Source organism: Pimephales promelas, chromosome 1 (genome assembly GCF_988280905.1).
Source record: "Pimephales promelas chromosome 1, fPimPro1.hap1.1, whole genome shotgun sequence".
Classification (NCBI taxonomy): Eukaryota; Metazoa; Chordata; class Actinopteri; order Cypriniformes; family Leuciscidae; genus Pimephales; species Pimephales promelas.
The window spans coordinates 49567316-49584635 of record NC_142769.1 but is presented as its reverse complement, the minus strand read 5'-3'; the positions used below and the strand labels follow the sequence as shown (position 1 = coordinate 49584635).

Here is a 17320-nt window from a genome sequence, read left to right as displayed (position 1 = left end):
CATCCTGCCACATCCTGAGGGACGACCAGAAACCAGCAAACATACACTAAACACGCACTCACTCACAGCCTAAGACCTACACACATGTATATAATGTTCAATATTTTTCTTTTTATGTATATATATATATATATATATATATATATATATATATATAGATGATTTCTAAATCCATTTTATTTTATTTATTAATCTGTTCATTTTATTATTATTGTTTTATGATATCAGTTTTAATATTTTGTGTACTAAATGTTCCAAATCATTTTCTATGTTGTTTTGATGCTTTGGCAATACAAAATGTATTTTTTGTCATGCCAATAAAGCTTTCTGAATTGAATTGAATTGAATTGAGAGAGAGAGAGAGAGAGAGAGAGAGAGAGAGAGAGAGAGAGAGAGAGAGAGAGAGAGATGGTTGGTTGCTGGCTGCTGCCTCCAAATACCAAGCATTAAAGAAACATATCCTTTAAAAGTTTAAAAACTTCCATAGTAAATATGTTTTCCTACTATGCATGGGGCCAGAAACTGTCTGATACTGATATTCTTCTAATATCAGAAAATCGGCTGAATGGATTCGAAAATGGTAAAAGCTGTTTAACTCTGAGGGAGTTGTAAAATGAGCCCATTTCCAAAAAAAAAAGTGGAGGATCCCTTTAAATGTTCATACAATGATGCCAATAGCATTTGTGTAATCTTGTTAAAAAAATACAGTTTGAAATACAAAGTTTAATTATTGTTAATTTATTGATTATATTTAATAATATAATAATAATATAATACTATAGTATATTTAGCCTGTAGATTCACCATTTCTGTCACCAAGATCATGATTCCCCCCCACAGAGGATAATATAATGAATGTGTTTCTTTGAATAAATGTTGTAAAGTTAAAAAATAAGATATTCTATAGATTTTTTTTATTAAAAAAAAAACAATTCAAGGACTTGAAATCGGTTTTTAAATATTTCCAGGTTTTCCAGAAGAGTGCGAACCTAGCAGTAGTTTTAATGCCGGAACGATGCTTGAACTCGTGTTGCATGACAGGACTGATTTAGTTGAAGCACCAAAACTGCCTGAAAGGACTTTGACGTCGATAAAGGCTTAAATGTTGTTTCCTTTAGAGTTAAGACATACAAATATGTGCTCAAATTTTCGAAATGTAGCCTTAATAATTTTAATGTAGCGGATCGATGTGGTTTAATACACATGACGAAATGCAGTATGAAAAGGAAAGTTGCAGCCGAGGAGGATTGTGGGTATTGACATTATATGCAGCTAAAGTTTTATGTTATACAAGCTTTTTGAAGAAAATAACTTTTAGTAAAGGTACAATGTACTTAAACATATAATTAACATACTAAAACTCCAGAAAATAAGGGTTACTTGAATTAAATGTGTGGTGTTTAACTCACCGCTGCTTCATCAGGCAATATCATGAAGTCTCGTTAAACTTGGTGGATTTAACCAATTATCGGATTACCATTGTAGAGTCGTAGTATTCATGATAGACGATATGTTTTCATTTGAGTTTGTATTAATATGGTTTCTTAAACCGAGTAGTTTGGCGCGTTGTTTTAATCATCGATGTAGAGTCGCATCTATGACGTCATCGTTCATTACCGTCGCCGAGCTTCATCGTGTCGCTGAAGGGTCTCTGATCGAGCGCTGAAATTCATCAAGACTATACTTTCAGGGATCATTTCTATAGTTTTTAACTTGGAAGTGTTTTTCTAAAGTGTTGAGTCTCCCTAACCACGATGATGAGTGAAAGTGTGGTCCTCTGAGCGTGAATCGGGTAGAAGTCTGTGATCTGATTACGGATATCTATCATTGATGACCGTTCATTGATTCTTTCAGAGTCTATGAGGAGGACTGCATGATCCGAGTGGTTAGAAATATAAAACTGTAAAATAAAAGATCAAATTAAGATTGAGTCATGTTGGATTGAATTATAGAATTAATTATCATAGCCAGAATTTGATTTAATATAGAATGGTTGATATCTTATATTATTAAATTTTATCGTTCTAATTTACGTCAAGGGAACTAGTTAACTTGTTAAACTCTCTAGTCTAGAGTTCAATTATTGAATTGTCGAATTAATCTATCTGTGACATGTTTATATTTCACAGTATTCAACCTTTAAATGTGTTAAAGTAGTGTTATGTGATTGTGAATATGTTCTAATAAGCATTTCCTGGTTATGGATACCAGAGCGAATAGTAGAATTAACACTCATATTATCATCTTATCTTATTATTCTAGTGACATTAGTGACAAACGTTTAGAAAAAAATTCAAATCAACTCCATTCATATATATATATATATATATATATATATATATACACACACACATTACACACGCAGAGATATATAGCCTAAATGTGTGTGTGTGTGTGTGCGTGCATTTGACAAATATATATATATATTGTGTAAAATAAATATATTGTGTGTATTTCAAATATATAGATAATAATCAAGTTTTTGTTAGATGAAATCCCACATTTTGGCAAATTCGATACAAGATTATATTTCTTGAAGTCTGACAATAATACAGCAATATGAGTAAGCTAAACCAGGCTTTTTACAGTTCTCCACATCAATGTTTAAGAATTTATTTCTAGTCAAGATTGTTTTCGAGATTAAACGGTGAGCATCATATTTAATTTTTAGATTTTGATCCATTAATAAAGTTATTTTTTAGACTGATCCGTTAATCAACATTGGCCATACACATTCAGGTTGATCGGTTTATCAACATTTAGGCACATTTGTAAAACTGCTCATTTACGTGTTTAAACAAGAAATAAAAACGGTTTAACAACAACAACAAAAATGTTTAAAGGCCCGGCCAGAATCCTCTTCGTGTCTCAAATCAATAATTTTCATTTTTTTTTTTTTTTTTTTTTTGCAGCTAAAGTCTTCACGATAGACGATATGCTTTCATTTGAGATTGTATTTATATGGTTTTTAAACCGTGGAGTTTAGCGCGTTGTTTTAATCATCGATGTGAAGTCGCGTATGTGACGTCATCGTTCATTACCGTCGCCGAGCTTCATCGTGTCGCTGAAGGGTCTCTGATCGAGCGCTGAAACTCATTAAGACTATACTTTCAGGGATCATTTCTATAGTTTTTAACTTGGAAGTGTTTTTCTAAAGTGTTGAGTCTCCCTAACCACGATGATGAGTGAGAGTGTGGTCCTCTGAGCGTGAATCGGGTGGAAGTCTGTGATCTGATTACGGACTTCTATCATTGATGAACGTTCATTGATTCTACAAGAATCTATGAGGAGGACTGCATGATCCGAGTGGTTAGAAATATTAACATGTATAATAATAGATGTGAATATATATGCCTGCCAATTAATATGAAATCAAATAAGTAAAATTACCGACAGTGTTAGTAAGCAATATATTTATTAGCGGGGTTTACTTTTACCAGGTAAAATTTCGATAAAATAATTAATTACTGTAAAAATAAAAAGTAAAAATACACTGAAAACTTCATCAACACTTTAAGAGTAATTAAAATGAGAAAAAAGAACTGCGTTGAGAGTAAAACTATTTCAACAATAGAAAATGTAAACCTTTACATTGTGTAATTTTATGCACTTGTCACAAGACACATAAAAAAGGTGAGATCCAAAAGGGGGTAATCCATAATCATAAACCAGCCAAATCCATACAAAGACAGTCCAAAAACAAGAAACAAAACATGAATTGAACTCAGAAGTGCAATCTGACAACAGACAAGAACTCCATGACAAACACCAAAACAGACAGGGTATAAATAGACAGATACAAACAATGTGAGTGGGAAATGCTGTGCGCAATGATCAGTGATTAGTTTAGACAAAGGATTATGGGAAATGCAGTTCATGATGTGGGGGTGATGGTACGGGGAAGAGACCTCTAGTGGACACCCAGGGTACACCAAACAGACAGTGTGCTTTTTTAACACTGTAAATTCAACAATACAAACGGTCTACTTAAACTAGATAAAGTGGGACCATATATGATCCTAAGTAGTGTTAAAAGTGTTAATTTGCTATTTTACAGAGCACCTATTAAAGGAGTAGTTCACTTTAAAAAAAAGTTTGCTGATAATTTACTCACCCCCATGTCATCCAAGATGTCCATGTCTTTCTTTCTTCAGTCGAAAAGAATTTAAGGTTTTTGATGAAAACATTCTAGGATTTTTCTCCATATAATGGACTTCAATGGGGACCAAACGGTTCAAGGTCCAAAAGACAAACTTGTGCAAACTGTTCAAAGGGCTATAAACGATTCCACACGATGAATAAGGATCTTATCAAGCGAAATGATCGCTCATTTAATAAATAAAGTTTAAGTTTTATAAGCTCAAATAGTCACCTTGCTCTGTTCTGTGATGCGCGTTCGAATCGTGACTCTCCAGTTCATCAAAATGAACGAATCTTTTTTCAAGTCATTTGGTTCATTCAACAAACGAAATGAACGAATCGACTCGGAAAAAGGTTTGTTAATTTTGATTCGTTCATTTTCAGCTTTGGATCCGATTCCTAACCCCTTTCTGTAGCTAAACCTCCACCTAAAATCCTTGTAAAAAAAAAAAAAAGGTTTGATTTTTCTGATTGCACAATAAACTAAAGTTCTGAGTTACTGAGTTCTGTAAAAAGATAAGTTTGCCAGTTCAAAAAGATTTAGCAAAGATTTATGACATTATGCTCATAATTTTCTGTGATTTTGGTGGGAGATGTAAATTTCCACTTGTGTCTTTGGGTGGGGCTTTGAGAACAGCTGCTACTCGTTTGGACGAATTTCTGAATATTTTTTAGCTACATGTGAAAAGCGAATTATTTTCACCATGTCCACACGAGCATCGATGTCCCGCCACAGATATTCAGGAGAGAGAAGTTTACTGGGTTTGGTATAAAGGAAATACTTGTTCAAGTGAGACTCGTCGTGCCATATCGCCTCAATGGAGTTGGCAATATCAATGTTCAACTGTTCCCAGCAGGTTTTGGTGAGAAGATGTACATCAGCCAATGAGCCACCAAACGCAGCAGCGGTGTAATAATAATCCCCTTCCCCAGCTGGAATGAATGCTTGAGACTCTGGTCTTCGCTCATATGGGAATTGATCTCTTGGATAATCAAAGAACCAAGGATGTATCACACTGACCAGACGACCCAAAGACTCCACGCCCCAGCGGCCATAGAACTTTGAATCCACGTCCAGGCAGAAAATATAGTCCGCTTCATTGGTTAGTTCGTTCCTTATTAGTTTTTCTATTATTTCCATCCTGCCCATACTTATGTCCTGCCATCTGTCCAAACTCTGAACCCTCCGAACTATCAAATGATGATTTTCACCCATCTTTACTTCAGGAACTGCTTCTGGTTGATCCGTAAACAAGTAGTAATGCACTCGAAATCCAACAAAGTAATGCTCCTCCGCTGACTCCAGGAAATCTTTGAGGAAACGTGTGTATCTAACAAACAAACAGACAAAGCCAGATATACCATGGTTAGTGAAGACTAAAAATGTACTTTTTAAAGGTGCATTGCGCAACATTTCATGTTAAAAATACCTGTTTTTCTAACCCATACATGCTTAAAGGATTAGTTCACTTTTGAAAAAACTTTTGCTGATAATTTACTCACCCCCATGTCATCCAAGATGTCCATGTCTTTCTTTCCTCAGTCGAAAAGAAATTTAGGTTTTTGATGAAAACATTCCAGGATTTTTCTCCATATAATGGACTTCAATGGGAACCAGACGGTCCGAGGTCCAAAAGACGGTTAATAACAGTTTCAGATGCAGCTTCAAATGTCTTTAAACGACACCAGACGATGAATAAGGGTCTTATCATGCGAAACGATCGGTTATTTCAAAACTTATTCCAAAAATGTAACTTTTCTAGGGACAAATGCTAGCCTTGTAATATATTGTGAGGCGCGTTTGCAACGTCACGTAATACGTAATTACGTTCAAAAGGTCACGGGTGACGTAGCCGAAAGTACAGAGTCAGTGTTTACAAGTTGAACGCATAGGTTGAATGTGCAAACTAACTCAAACACCGTTTACAAAAAAAGGAATTAAAAGGAAAAACAACGATGTCGGACGATTTTGACTCTGTACTTCCGGCTACGTCGCCCGTGACCTTTTGAACGTAATTACGTATTATGTGACGTTACAAACGCGCCTCACAGAATAGAGCAAGGCTAGCATTTGTCCTTAGAAAAGTTACATTTTTGGAATAAGCATTGAAATAACCGATCGTTTCGCATGATAAGACCCTTATTCATCGTCTGGTGTCGTTTAAAGACATTTGAAGCTGCATCTGAAACTGTTATTAACTTTCTTTTCGACCTTGGACCGTCTGGTTCCCATTGAAGTCCATTATATGGAGAAAAATCCTGGAATGTTTTCATCAAAAACCTTAATTTCTTTTCGACTGAAGAAAGAAAGACATGGACATCTTGGATGACATGGGGGTGAGTAAATTATCAGCAAAAGTTTTTTCAAAAGTGAACTAATCCTTTAAGCAATCACCTGATCGCCACTGCGATCGCCTCCTGTCCAGTAAAATAAATAAGAGGGATTCGGGACGGAGTTTGAGACTGAGGAGCGTGACGTCATGCGCGTTCGTGCTCGCCTGGCAGGTTTGTGTATTCGCCGCCATTCTACGTATCAGCGAAGACAACTCGAGCGACACAACTTTAGTCTACTTCCGACAAAAGTAGAAGATGGATTCAAAGAGACCGGCTTGTAGTTCATTCCAAACCCCAACGCAAACTTTATGTGATACTATGTAAGTATTATTTGACATCTTTAACCATTAAATGAACTTCTAAATAAAAATGATTTACCTGTGTAACATTAATTCTTATTCACATTACTATGAACTGTACTCGGCCTCTACATAGGCTACTGAATAATAAATAATTAACACTAAATAATAAAACTCTTGGCAAAAGTAACTGGTGTAGCTTCCGTGATTCGACAATAATAGGGGGAAGCAGGATTTTCAAATCTACAGTTGGCGTATCACTTTATCGGTAACACTTTACAATAAGGTTCGTCAGTTAACATTAGTTAACTACATTAGTTAATATGAACTAATAATGAATAGCACATATACAGCATTTGTTAATTTTTGTTAATGTTATTTTCAACATTTACTAATACTTGATTAAAATCGTGTTAACATTAGTTAATGCGCCGTGAACTAACATGAACAAATGATGAACAGCTGTATTTTCATGAACTAACATTAACAAAGATTAACAAATGCAGTAACAAATGTATTGCTCATGGTTAGTGCATGTTAGTAAATACATTAACTAATGTTAACTAATGAACCTTATTGTAAAGTGTTACCACTTTATCCTTCACTCATTTCTATTTACGAGGGGGGGATGGGAATGAGAAATATTGAAACATGAGAGGAATCATGAGAAGCTCACTTTCCCAAAGCGAAGACAGTGGTCGCTATGGTGGGATTATGTTGTTTGTAGATAGAATCAATCAGTTTTGGGTCAAAGGTTGCTTCCCAGATGATTGGAGCCAACCATGGTGTCAAAGAGGAGACATCTGTCCGACTGTATTAAAACACAAAACATACACAGCACCGTTATCATTCCATTCATGGGTGGAAATGGACCAAAACAAGTTAAATGGGAACTTGGCAACTATTTCAGCTGAATAAAACTGTTTAGAAATCATTTGGATGGTTAAATAACCTGTTCTGGTGAAAATGGTGACTCCCAGGTTGGAGATCGATGAGAAAACATGCGACAACAAAAGTTAAAATCAGTTTAAAATCAGTTAAAAGAGTTGCCAAGTTCCCTTTTAATACTAAAAATATAACACTCACCCTTCCAAGGTGCTGGGTTGGTTGTACAGAAACCTGTAACACAAATTACATTTCATCTGATAATGACCAAATAGCCATGAACCAAGAATGTTTCTGAGCTGAGCAGTAACTATACAGATCAAATTCACATTCATTATTGTTGTATTATATTTAGGGCCGTCAAACGATTAATCGCGATTCCAAAATAAAAGTTTGTGTTTACATGATATATGTGGGTGCACTGTGTATAATTATTTTAAAAATATAAATACACACATATGCTTGTATATATTTAAGAAATATTTTCATGTATATACTGTATAGATGTATATATAATTTATATTATATATAAATATTTTATATATAAATAATATTTTTTTTCTTAAATCTTTCTTAATTAATTAATTTCTTAAAAGCATGTGTATTTATACAGTGCCCTCCACAATTATTGGCACCCCTGTTTAAGATGTGGTCGAGGACTTTTAAAAATTCTCCCTTTTTTTTAAACAACATAGAACCCAAATGCAAAAAAAGAGAAAAATCCAACCTTTTATTTAAGTACATTACTTTGGTGGTAAAAAAAAAAAATTAAATTTAAAAAAATAAAAACTTCAAATCATGTGTGCCACAATTATTGGCACCCCTGATGTTAATACTTTGTACAACCCCCTTTTGCCAACAAGACAGCACTTAATCTCCTCCTATAACATTTCACAAGATTGGAGAACACAGAGAGAGGGATCTTTGACCATTCTTCTTTGCAAAATCTTTCTAGATCATCCAGAATCCTGGGCCCTCTCTTGTGCACTCTCCTCTTTAGCTCACCCCACAGGTTTTCGATTGGATTGAGGTCTGGGGACTGAGATGGCCATGGGAGGACCTTGAGTTTGTGACTGAACCATTTTTGTGTAGATTTTGCCACACGTTTTGGATCATTATCCTGCTGAAAGACCCAATGACGACCCATCTTCAGCTTTCTGGCAGAGGCCATCAGGTTTTTATTTAAAATGTCCTGGTAGTTCAAAGCGTTCATAATGCCATGCACCCTAACAAGGTTCCCAGGGCCTTTGGAAGAGAAACAGGCCCACAGCATCACAGATCCTCCACCATACTTCACGGTGGGCATGAGGTACTTTTCGGCATACTCATCTTTTGTTTTACACCAGATCCACTTAGAGTGTTTGTTGCCAAAAAGCTCAATCTTAGTCTCATCCGACCAAAGCACACGATCCCAGATGAAGTCCCAGTGCCGCTTGGCAAACTCCAGACGTTTACGTTTGTCAGTGTTAGTGAGAAAAGGCTTTTTCCTAGCATGCCTCCCAAACATCTTGTTGGCATGTAGAGAGCGTCTGATGGTTGTTTTGGAGATTTTGTGACCCCAAGATGCCACTATTTGATGCAATTCTGTGACAGTGAGCTTAGGACTTTTTTACTTTTCTTAGCATCCTCCTCACAGTGCGTTGTGGCAAGATAAACTTGGGACCTCTTTCAGCCTTGTTTGTCACTGTTCCTGTTGTTTTAAACTTCTTAATGATTCCTCTAACTTTAGATATGGGCAATATAAGGTGAGTGGCTATTTTCTTGTAGCCATTGCCTGACTTATAAAGGTCAACACACATCTGCCTTACTTGAATGGTGTGTCTCTTGTCTTTGCCATGTTGACAAATGGGTAAGAGAATTAGGCCTCTGTGTCATGTCATATTTATACCCCAGGGAAATAGGAAGTCATGAATTACTAATTAAAAGTTCCTAGATATCCTGACCAACATTAGCAACTACAGAAAATATATATTTTTTAAAATCAATTACATTTTTTAGCGGAATTGTTAGGGGTGCCAATAATTGTGGGACACATGATTTGAAGTTTTTATTTTTCTAAATTTTTACATTTTTTTTTACCACCAAAGTAATGTACTTAAATAAAAGGTTGGATTTTTCTCTTTTTTTGCATTTAGGTTCTATGTTGTTTTAAAAAAAAGGGAGAATTTTTAAAAGTCCTCGACCACATCTTAAACAGGGGTGCCAATAATTGTGGAGGGCACTGTATATATATATATATATATATATATATATATATATATATATATAATTATACACAGTGCACCCACATATATTATGTAAACACAAACTTTTATTTTGGATGCGATTAATTGTTTGACGGCCCTAATTATATTATAATTTATTACTTAAACAAGATTTGACTTTGTTTTTACTCCAAGAAAATTGCAAAGAAATTTTATTTATTTATTGTTTTCCTAAATTATTCATTTTGTTTGTGTGTCCATACCAAGTATAATCAGAGCATATGAAATAAAGTTTAATAACAGAAACAGTCTCTTACTCATTTGATTTATGATGGTGTGCGCTTTTGGTGTACATACTGTAAGAATATACGTAAAGTAAGTACAAATTGCACTCGTTTATTTGTTTTGTGTGTGTGTTGAAGAGAGAGATCAGATGTATATGTATGCATTACATCATTACTTACTTTACGAAGTCTTGTTCTATCATCCTTTGTTTGCAACTGAAAACAGTAAAAAAAAAATGTGTGTATGTATATATATATATATATATATATATATATATACACAATCTTCCTAATTCAAGTGTACAACACTGCATCTGCATTATATTTTTGTAGTGTATGTCTGTACTATAAACTCACCTGTTCTGGTTGATAGTTATGTAAATTAACCTGTGAAAAACGACATTACTTCATGAGAAGAGAAATACATTTCATTTAAAGACATGATTAATTATGTGCGCATACATGGTGCTGTTCATGAAGCATGTTGGTACATTACATAGGCTACTATTGTTGGGTCAATGACATAATGTGCATATTTTTGTGTTCAAGTGCATTATTTCCTTTTAAATAATTTGATAAATTCATGACATATATCACTTTAAAACCTGTTTAGTTAAAACATTTTTTAGTACTTTTAAATAATACATATTATTTTATGTTTTGTGATCTTTAACCCCCAAAATGTCATTGTCGTCATGGCCCCCAAATGTACGGGGCCATAACGTAAGATACAAAGTAATGGAAAGTTTTATACATTGTCGTGTTTCTTTAGAAAATAAATCATAAATAATTTCTTTAGAAAAAAAAATAATAAATATTTATTTCTAAAGAATCCTTGTATTTTGTCACCCGCTTCCCAGAGTCTGTCTTGGTTTGGTTAAGTGTTTATTTCTTGTTTTTGGATTGCTTACAGGGACTTTGATCTTTTTTTCTGTTCCTAGATTTATGATTTATTGATTACCCAATACACTGCATTTGGACTATCACCCTTTTGTGTGTGTGTGCAGCCGTGATAGTTCCCGCATGATTTAAACCAAATCAAGCGTGATTTAGGTTGTTTGCATGTAAACCAGGCCAACAGGTTATTTCCAAAAACTGATTTTTGTGAGATGTCAGTGTAATGGTATGCATGTAAACACGCTCACTGATGACTGATAGCACAAATGTTTTTTTGGGGGGTTTTTTCAGTTTGGTAGCTGAATTGATGTGGGAGTATACAAGAAATATAACTTATTCCAAAAGGGTGCGTCATTTGATGAGTTACATGTAAAGCATAACAGCCCCAAAAATGGATTTCTTTAAATATTTGCAGATAAGACATTTTGTTCAGATTAGACATGCTAGTCTAACCCCAAATAACCGATTTCCATCTGAATAGATTTTTTTTCTTAAGGATACTGAAGTTAAACACTTAATTTTACTCTATGTTAAGCCAACACAAAGCAGACAATCTGATTTTGTTGCACACTCTCAGAAAAAAAAGGTCCAAAACCTGTCACTGGGGCTGTAGTACCTTTTCAAAAGGTACACTTTAGCACCTAAATGTAAATAACAGCACCGAAAATGTACACATTAGCACCTAAAATGTACATAACAGCACCTAAAATGTACACATCAGCACCTAAAATGTTCATATTAGCACCTAAAATGTTCATATTAGCACCTAAATTGTACACATTAGCACTTAAATGTACATATTAGCACTTAAATGTCCATATTAGCACTTAAATTTACATATTAGCACCTAAAATGTACATATTAGCACTTAAATGTACATAATAATAGAACCTAAAATGTACATAATTGCACTTAAATGTACATAATAGCACCTAAAATGTTCATATTAGCACCTAAAATGTACATAATAGCACCTAAAATGTACATATTAGCAGTTAAATGTACATATTAGCACCTAAAATGTACATAATAGCACTTAAATGTACATAATAATAGCACCTAAAATGTACATAATTGCACTTAAATGTACATAATAGCACCTAAAATGTTCATATTAACACCTAAAATGTACATAATAGCACCTAAAATGTACATATTAGCACTTAAATGTACATAATAGCACCAAAAAAGTTCATATTAGCACCTAAATTGTACACATTAGCACATAAAATGTACACATTAGCACTTAAATGTACATAATAGCACTTAAATGTACATAATAGCACCTAAAATGTACACATTAGCACCTAAAATGTTCATATTAGCACCTAAAATGCACATAATAGTACCTAAAATGTACATATTAGCACTTAAATGTACATAATAATAGCACCTAAAATGTACACATTAGCACCTAAAATGTACATAATAGCACCAAAAAAGTTCATATTAGCACCTAAATTGTACACATTAGCACCTAAAATGTACACATTAGCACTTAAATGTACATAATAGCACCTAAAATGTACACATTAGCACCTAAAATGTTCATATTAGCACCTAAAATGCACATAATAGCACCTAAAATGTACATATTAGCACTTAAATGTACATAATAGCTCCTAAAAATGTACATAATAGCACCTAAAATGTACATAATGGCACTTAAATGTACATAATAATAGCACCTAAAATGGAAAAAGTTTACCTTTTGAAAAGGTACAGCCCCAGTGACAGCTTTTGTACCTTTTTTTCTGAGAGTACAGAAGGCATGGAATGAGAACTTATGTGACATTGATGAAAATGTCTGGGAAGATATCAGACTACCTTGAATATTATAAATTCAATTTAATATTGTGCATAGAGTATTTCTCAACATCTGAAAAATGACTCCAGTGCTTCTGGACACTTAATTTTTGAGAGTTCAGTGTTAAGAGTTTGCATTAACACTGAGGTATCATCACATTAATTCACAAACCAAATAGAAAGTCAAACCAACAAATAGTGATATATTCATTACATACCCACTCAGTGCCATCCCAAAAACTAAAATAGTCATGAAAACCAGTTGATTCTGACGGAGTGGCATTATTCCTGGATTACTTGTGTCCACAATGACATGAAGGATTCGGAATAGACTAAACTGAAGGTATAAGCGAGAGAAGTACAGCTGGGTGCAGCCTGCAGATTGTTAAGCAGCACTACCGTAACGCTTCTGCAAAGTGATGACAACAATCGAGGCAAGGCCACACCGGGGGCGGGGGTGCCCATAACGCTTCTCATTGGTTAGTAACGCTGACGCCACAATAAACAGGAAATACAGTTGAAAACAGTCGACAGTAAAAGAAATGGACACACATAGACAAGTGAAGCCCATTAGAAGCACTCCTTATGACTCTCTATGGGTTTCTCTCTCGACTTTATGCCTCCACGCCCCCCGATTGCCATGAGCTTCTCCTCCTGTCTATACGCTAATGTGCGACAGAGAGTCACAATCGTTAACCTATTTTTACAAAAACGGCTTCTACGGGGCCGTAACGTGAGATAAAGGGGGCAAGCTGGGGCCAGTTGTACTGTTAGAGGGGCCAGTTACATTTAGACCTTATTGTTGTCATATCATTTTCTGCACTGCAGGCATAAACAAGCAAAATACCATGTTTATAATCAACCAACAATGTATTTGCATTTCCATTATATTTTTACATTTACATTACATATTCAGTATCAGCCACAGTAACTGAATTTGAATTTCCATTATAATTTTTTACATTTGCATATATATATATATAGTGTTGGGTGTAACTAATTACTAAGTAATTAGTTACTGTAATTTAATTACTTTTCCCTTGAAAATATAAAGTAAGGTACTCATTTTACTCATATTCATTTATCTGTAATTTAATTAGTTACTTCTGATGTAATTGAGGTAAATACTGTGTAGATCAATCCAATCTCACAGCGATTCGTATGATTTTATGAGGTGTCTAAATCGTACGACCGCACTCGTACAAATTCGTATGAATTATTGTAAAATATGTATGAAAAAAGTGTGAAATGTCATGAGATCAGACATAAAACAATAGTGGGTTTAACATCAAAATGTATTGTCTGATGTTAAAAAGTATGTTTTTATAATGTAATCTTCTCAACCTTGGTCAGTTTAAGGATAATTCATGCAATTTTATAGTATTTATTTGAAGGAATTAAAACAGATGTCTATCCTTGTATTATTCAGCTGGTTGAGATTGATATGGGATTTTGAAAGTAATTAGTAATTAAATACTTTTTAAAGAGAGTAATTAGTACAGTAATCTAATTACACTGTTGAAGAGGTAACTATTAATTACTTTTTTAGAGTAACTTACCCAACACTGTGTATTTATATATATATATATATATATATATATATATATATATATATATTAGGGCTGTGCAAAAGTTAATTGCGATTAATCGCATCCAAAATAAAAGTCTGTTTTACATAATATATTTGAGTGTGCTGTATATAATTATTTTGTATATATAAATACCTATGCATGCATGTATATATTTAAGAATTATTTGCGCTTGAATTCTGTATATATAAATAAATACATAATCTATATTATATAAATATAAATATTTTATATAGGAATAACACATTTTCTTAAACATATACATGCATGTGTGTGTATTTATATATACAAAATAATTATATACAGCACACACAAATATACTATGTAAACACAGACTTTTATTTTGGATGCGATTAATCGCAATTAACTTTTGCACAGCCCTAATATATATATATTCAGCATGCAAAAAAATCTGCAAATTATTATTATTATTATTATTTGTATTTATATAGCACCATTTATTGCACCAATGTGCTTTCCAGCGACAACACATAAACAATAAATACATAGACATCACTAAAGAAAACAACGAACAGCAACAGAGAAATTAGGCTCAACGCCCAGAGGAATTAAAAGCCTGAGTTAATAGGTGGTGGGTTTTTAATAATGATTTAAAACTGGATATAGTCTGAGCCAATCTAATGTGAATGCGTAACAGATTCCAACGTTTCGGGGCAGCGATCGAGAAAGCAGGATCCCCTTTAAATCTGGATCTAGGGATCATTAAGAGAAACTGATCAGAGGACCGTAGCGATCTATTTGATGTATAACGTTTCACTAAAAAATCAAACTATGTGATACCAGACCATTCAAGGATTTAAAAACAATTATATTCTCTTTTTAAATTATCCTCTAAACTGGCCCTTTTAGGGAGCTTTTCTCTCGGGGTGAATGATAACACAAGCAATCATTAATGCATCCATGGCCAGGATATAATTATAAAACATGACATGATTTTAAAAGTGACCTATAAAATCGACTAAGCAATACACTTTAATTTATTTAGTGCTATAATAGGATTTATTAAGCCTATTTGGAGATCTTTATAATGCGACAATATGTCAGTCATCGTGTGATGAGGAAAATGTTGTCAGGGAACAGGCTGTAAAACTGTTGGCTAAGTTACAGACACTCATGGAAAACTGATGCTAATTATCTGGGAAACGTTCTCTAACATCAGTAAAGTTTGTCATTGTTTTTGTCAAACAAGTTTTGAATTTGTTGTAAAGATCATGACTTACTCCGTGCTCTGATTCTCGGAGCTCCAGTGGTTAGTTTCATCTGTGGGTGAACGAAACTGTCAGTCATGCGTTCAGTAGTGTTTTGTAGCAGAATCACGTGAACAATTCCATGATATGCTCTTTTTTCATTGTTTGTTGCGTTAAAATTGACCCAGATACAATAGTGCTCCGTTCTGATTGGCTATTAAGCACTTTCTTTTCTTTTTTTTTCTTTTTTTTAAATTGGCTGATAAGTGGCTGGGTCGACTGATGAACTCCAACCAAGACGCACTTTGATTCCCGCGTGAGAGCGGCGCGGCCAGAGAAATTGGGCATAGGCTATTAAATATAAATGCGTGGCAAAAGACCGAAATGAGTGACTGTCACGCTCAATGCGTGTGACACTATAAAAATTATTTCACACTCCACAATTAGGGGGCCACAAGGGGCTCAATGGGGTCCCCCCCCCAGGCCCCCACCTAGAACCGCCACTGCATAGTATATTTTTAAAGTTTATTTTCACATTCTGTTGCACTGTAAATGACAAAATAACTGGCACATGTATTTCTAATTAAATCATTCCTCTGTAATTGTTCTTGTTTATTTTTGTGCATTGTCAAGTCAAGTCACATTTATTTATACAGTGCTTTTCACAATACAGATTGTATCAAAGCAGCTTCACAGTGATAACATGAAAGTAGTACAATAATATTGTTAAATATTAAATATTAAATATCCCCAACTGAGCAAGCCAAAGCAAGGCAACAGTGGCAAGGAACCAAAACTCCATCAGATTGGATGGAGAAAAAAACCTTGGGAGAACCCAGGCTCAGTCAGGGGCCAGTTCTCCTCTGGCTAACATTCCAACACAGTCTCATGAAGATGCGTATCTATAGACCATTTCACAAGATGTAAACAACACTGGTCCAGAAGCACTTCCTGTTTCAGTTTTTTAACACTACATAAAAGCTGGGATAAAAAACAACCAACAGAACATTTAAAACTGAATCAAAAAGTTAAACAAACATCTTTAAGATGTTTTCTTTACATGTGAAATAAAGAAAACAGCTACAAACTGAAACAGGAAGTGCTTCTGGACCAGTGTTGTTTACATCTTGTGAAATGGTCTATACCACGAGTGTCATTTCTCGTGGCATTAATACGCCAAAAGTGTTTTTTTCGTGTATATGGTACGCACTAAAAAACCCTGGGTTAGGTTTAGGGGGAGGGGGGTGGGGAGTTCGTGCGTATTATACGCAAAAAAGTGCGTATCATATGTACGCGAAAATCGCGTGCCAAATACACGCAAAAACTGTTTTTGGCGTATAAATGCCACGAGAAATGACATTCGTGCCATAGACACGAACTTTCATGAGATCGGGCTGAACATTCATATTGTTTATATATAAATATTAAATATAAATATTGTTTAGGCTATTGTAAAACATTTATGCCAATAAATTAGCTTGAAGTTAAAAGGTTTGAAGTTAAAGAGATATGCACACATACAATCACGTATAATACGTACACATACACACACGCACACACACACACTCACACAAATCTACTCAGCCTGAAATTCCTGAAATTGAGTGGCTTTGTCTGCCTGGAAGTTTCTAGTATGTCTAGTAGACCTTGATTGGCTGGTTCAAGTGTGTTTAA

General features: G+C 34.3%; 2 protein-coding genes and 2 non-coding genes across 6 annotated transcripts in view; 2 read left to right on the top strand and 2 right to left on the bottom strand.

The window, feature by feature from the left end:
- intu (inturned planar cell polarity protein) overlaps positions 1 to 4140 on the bottom strand; it is a 44213-nt gene extending 40073 nt beyond the window's left edge. Inside the window, exon 1 of one of the 2 annotated variants that reach the window (XM_089131162.1) lies at positions 4115 to 4140. In XM_089131162.1, coding sequence (XP_088987288.1) covers positions 4115 to 4125 — 11 coding nt within the window. In that variant the 5' untranslated portion in view covers positions 4126 to 4140. Of the gene's footprint in view, positions 1 to 1409; positions 1744 to 4114 lie in introns of those variants that run through there. The other variant, XM_039659052.2, reaches the window with a different exon arrangement.
- LOC120470469 (small nucleolar RNA U3) lies at positions 1675 to 1887 on the top strand. The gene has a single exon (XR_005620533.2). It is a non-coding gene; the product is annotated as a small nucleolar RNA U3 (small nucleolar RNA).
- Positions 3099 to 3311, top strand: LOC120470471 (small nucleolar RNA U3). The gene has a single exon (XR_005620535.2). It is a non-coding gene; the product is annotated as a small nucleolar RNA U3 (small nucleolar RNA).
- LOC120469831 (globoside alpha-1,3-N-acetylgalactosaminyltransferase 1) lies at positions 3397 to 15863 on the bottom strand. 2 transcript variants are annotated; one of them, XM_089131198.1, is made up of 6 exons: positions 15680 to 15863; positions 10504 to 10533; positions 10327 to 10362; positions 7860 to 7892; positions 7450 to 7584; positions 3397 to 5471 (listed from the first exon to the last, which is right to left on the bottom strand). In XM_089131198.1, exons 3-6 carry the CDS (start codon positions 10347 to 10349, stop codon positions 4781 to 4783), a joined length of 882 nt encoding a protein of 293 aa, XP_088987324.1. In that variant the 5' UTR covers positions 10350 to 10362; positions 10504 to 10533; positions 15680 to 15863; the 3' UTR covers positions 3397 to 4780. The 2 variants fall into 2 exon arrangements, with proteins under 2 accessions (XP_088987324.1, XP_039514987.2); XM_039659053.2 differs by lacking the exon at positions 15680 to 15863 and adding an exon at positions 13068 to 13263.
- Positions 15864 to 17320: the final 1457 nt, after the last annotated feature.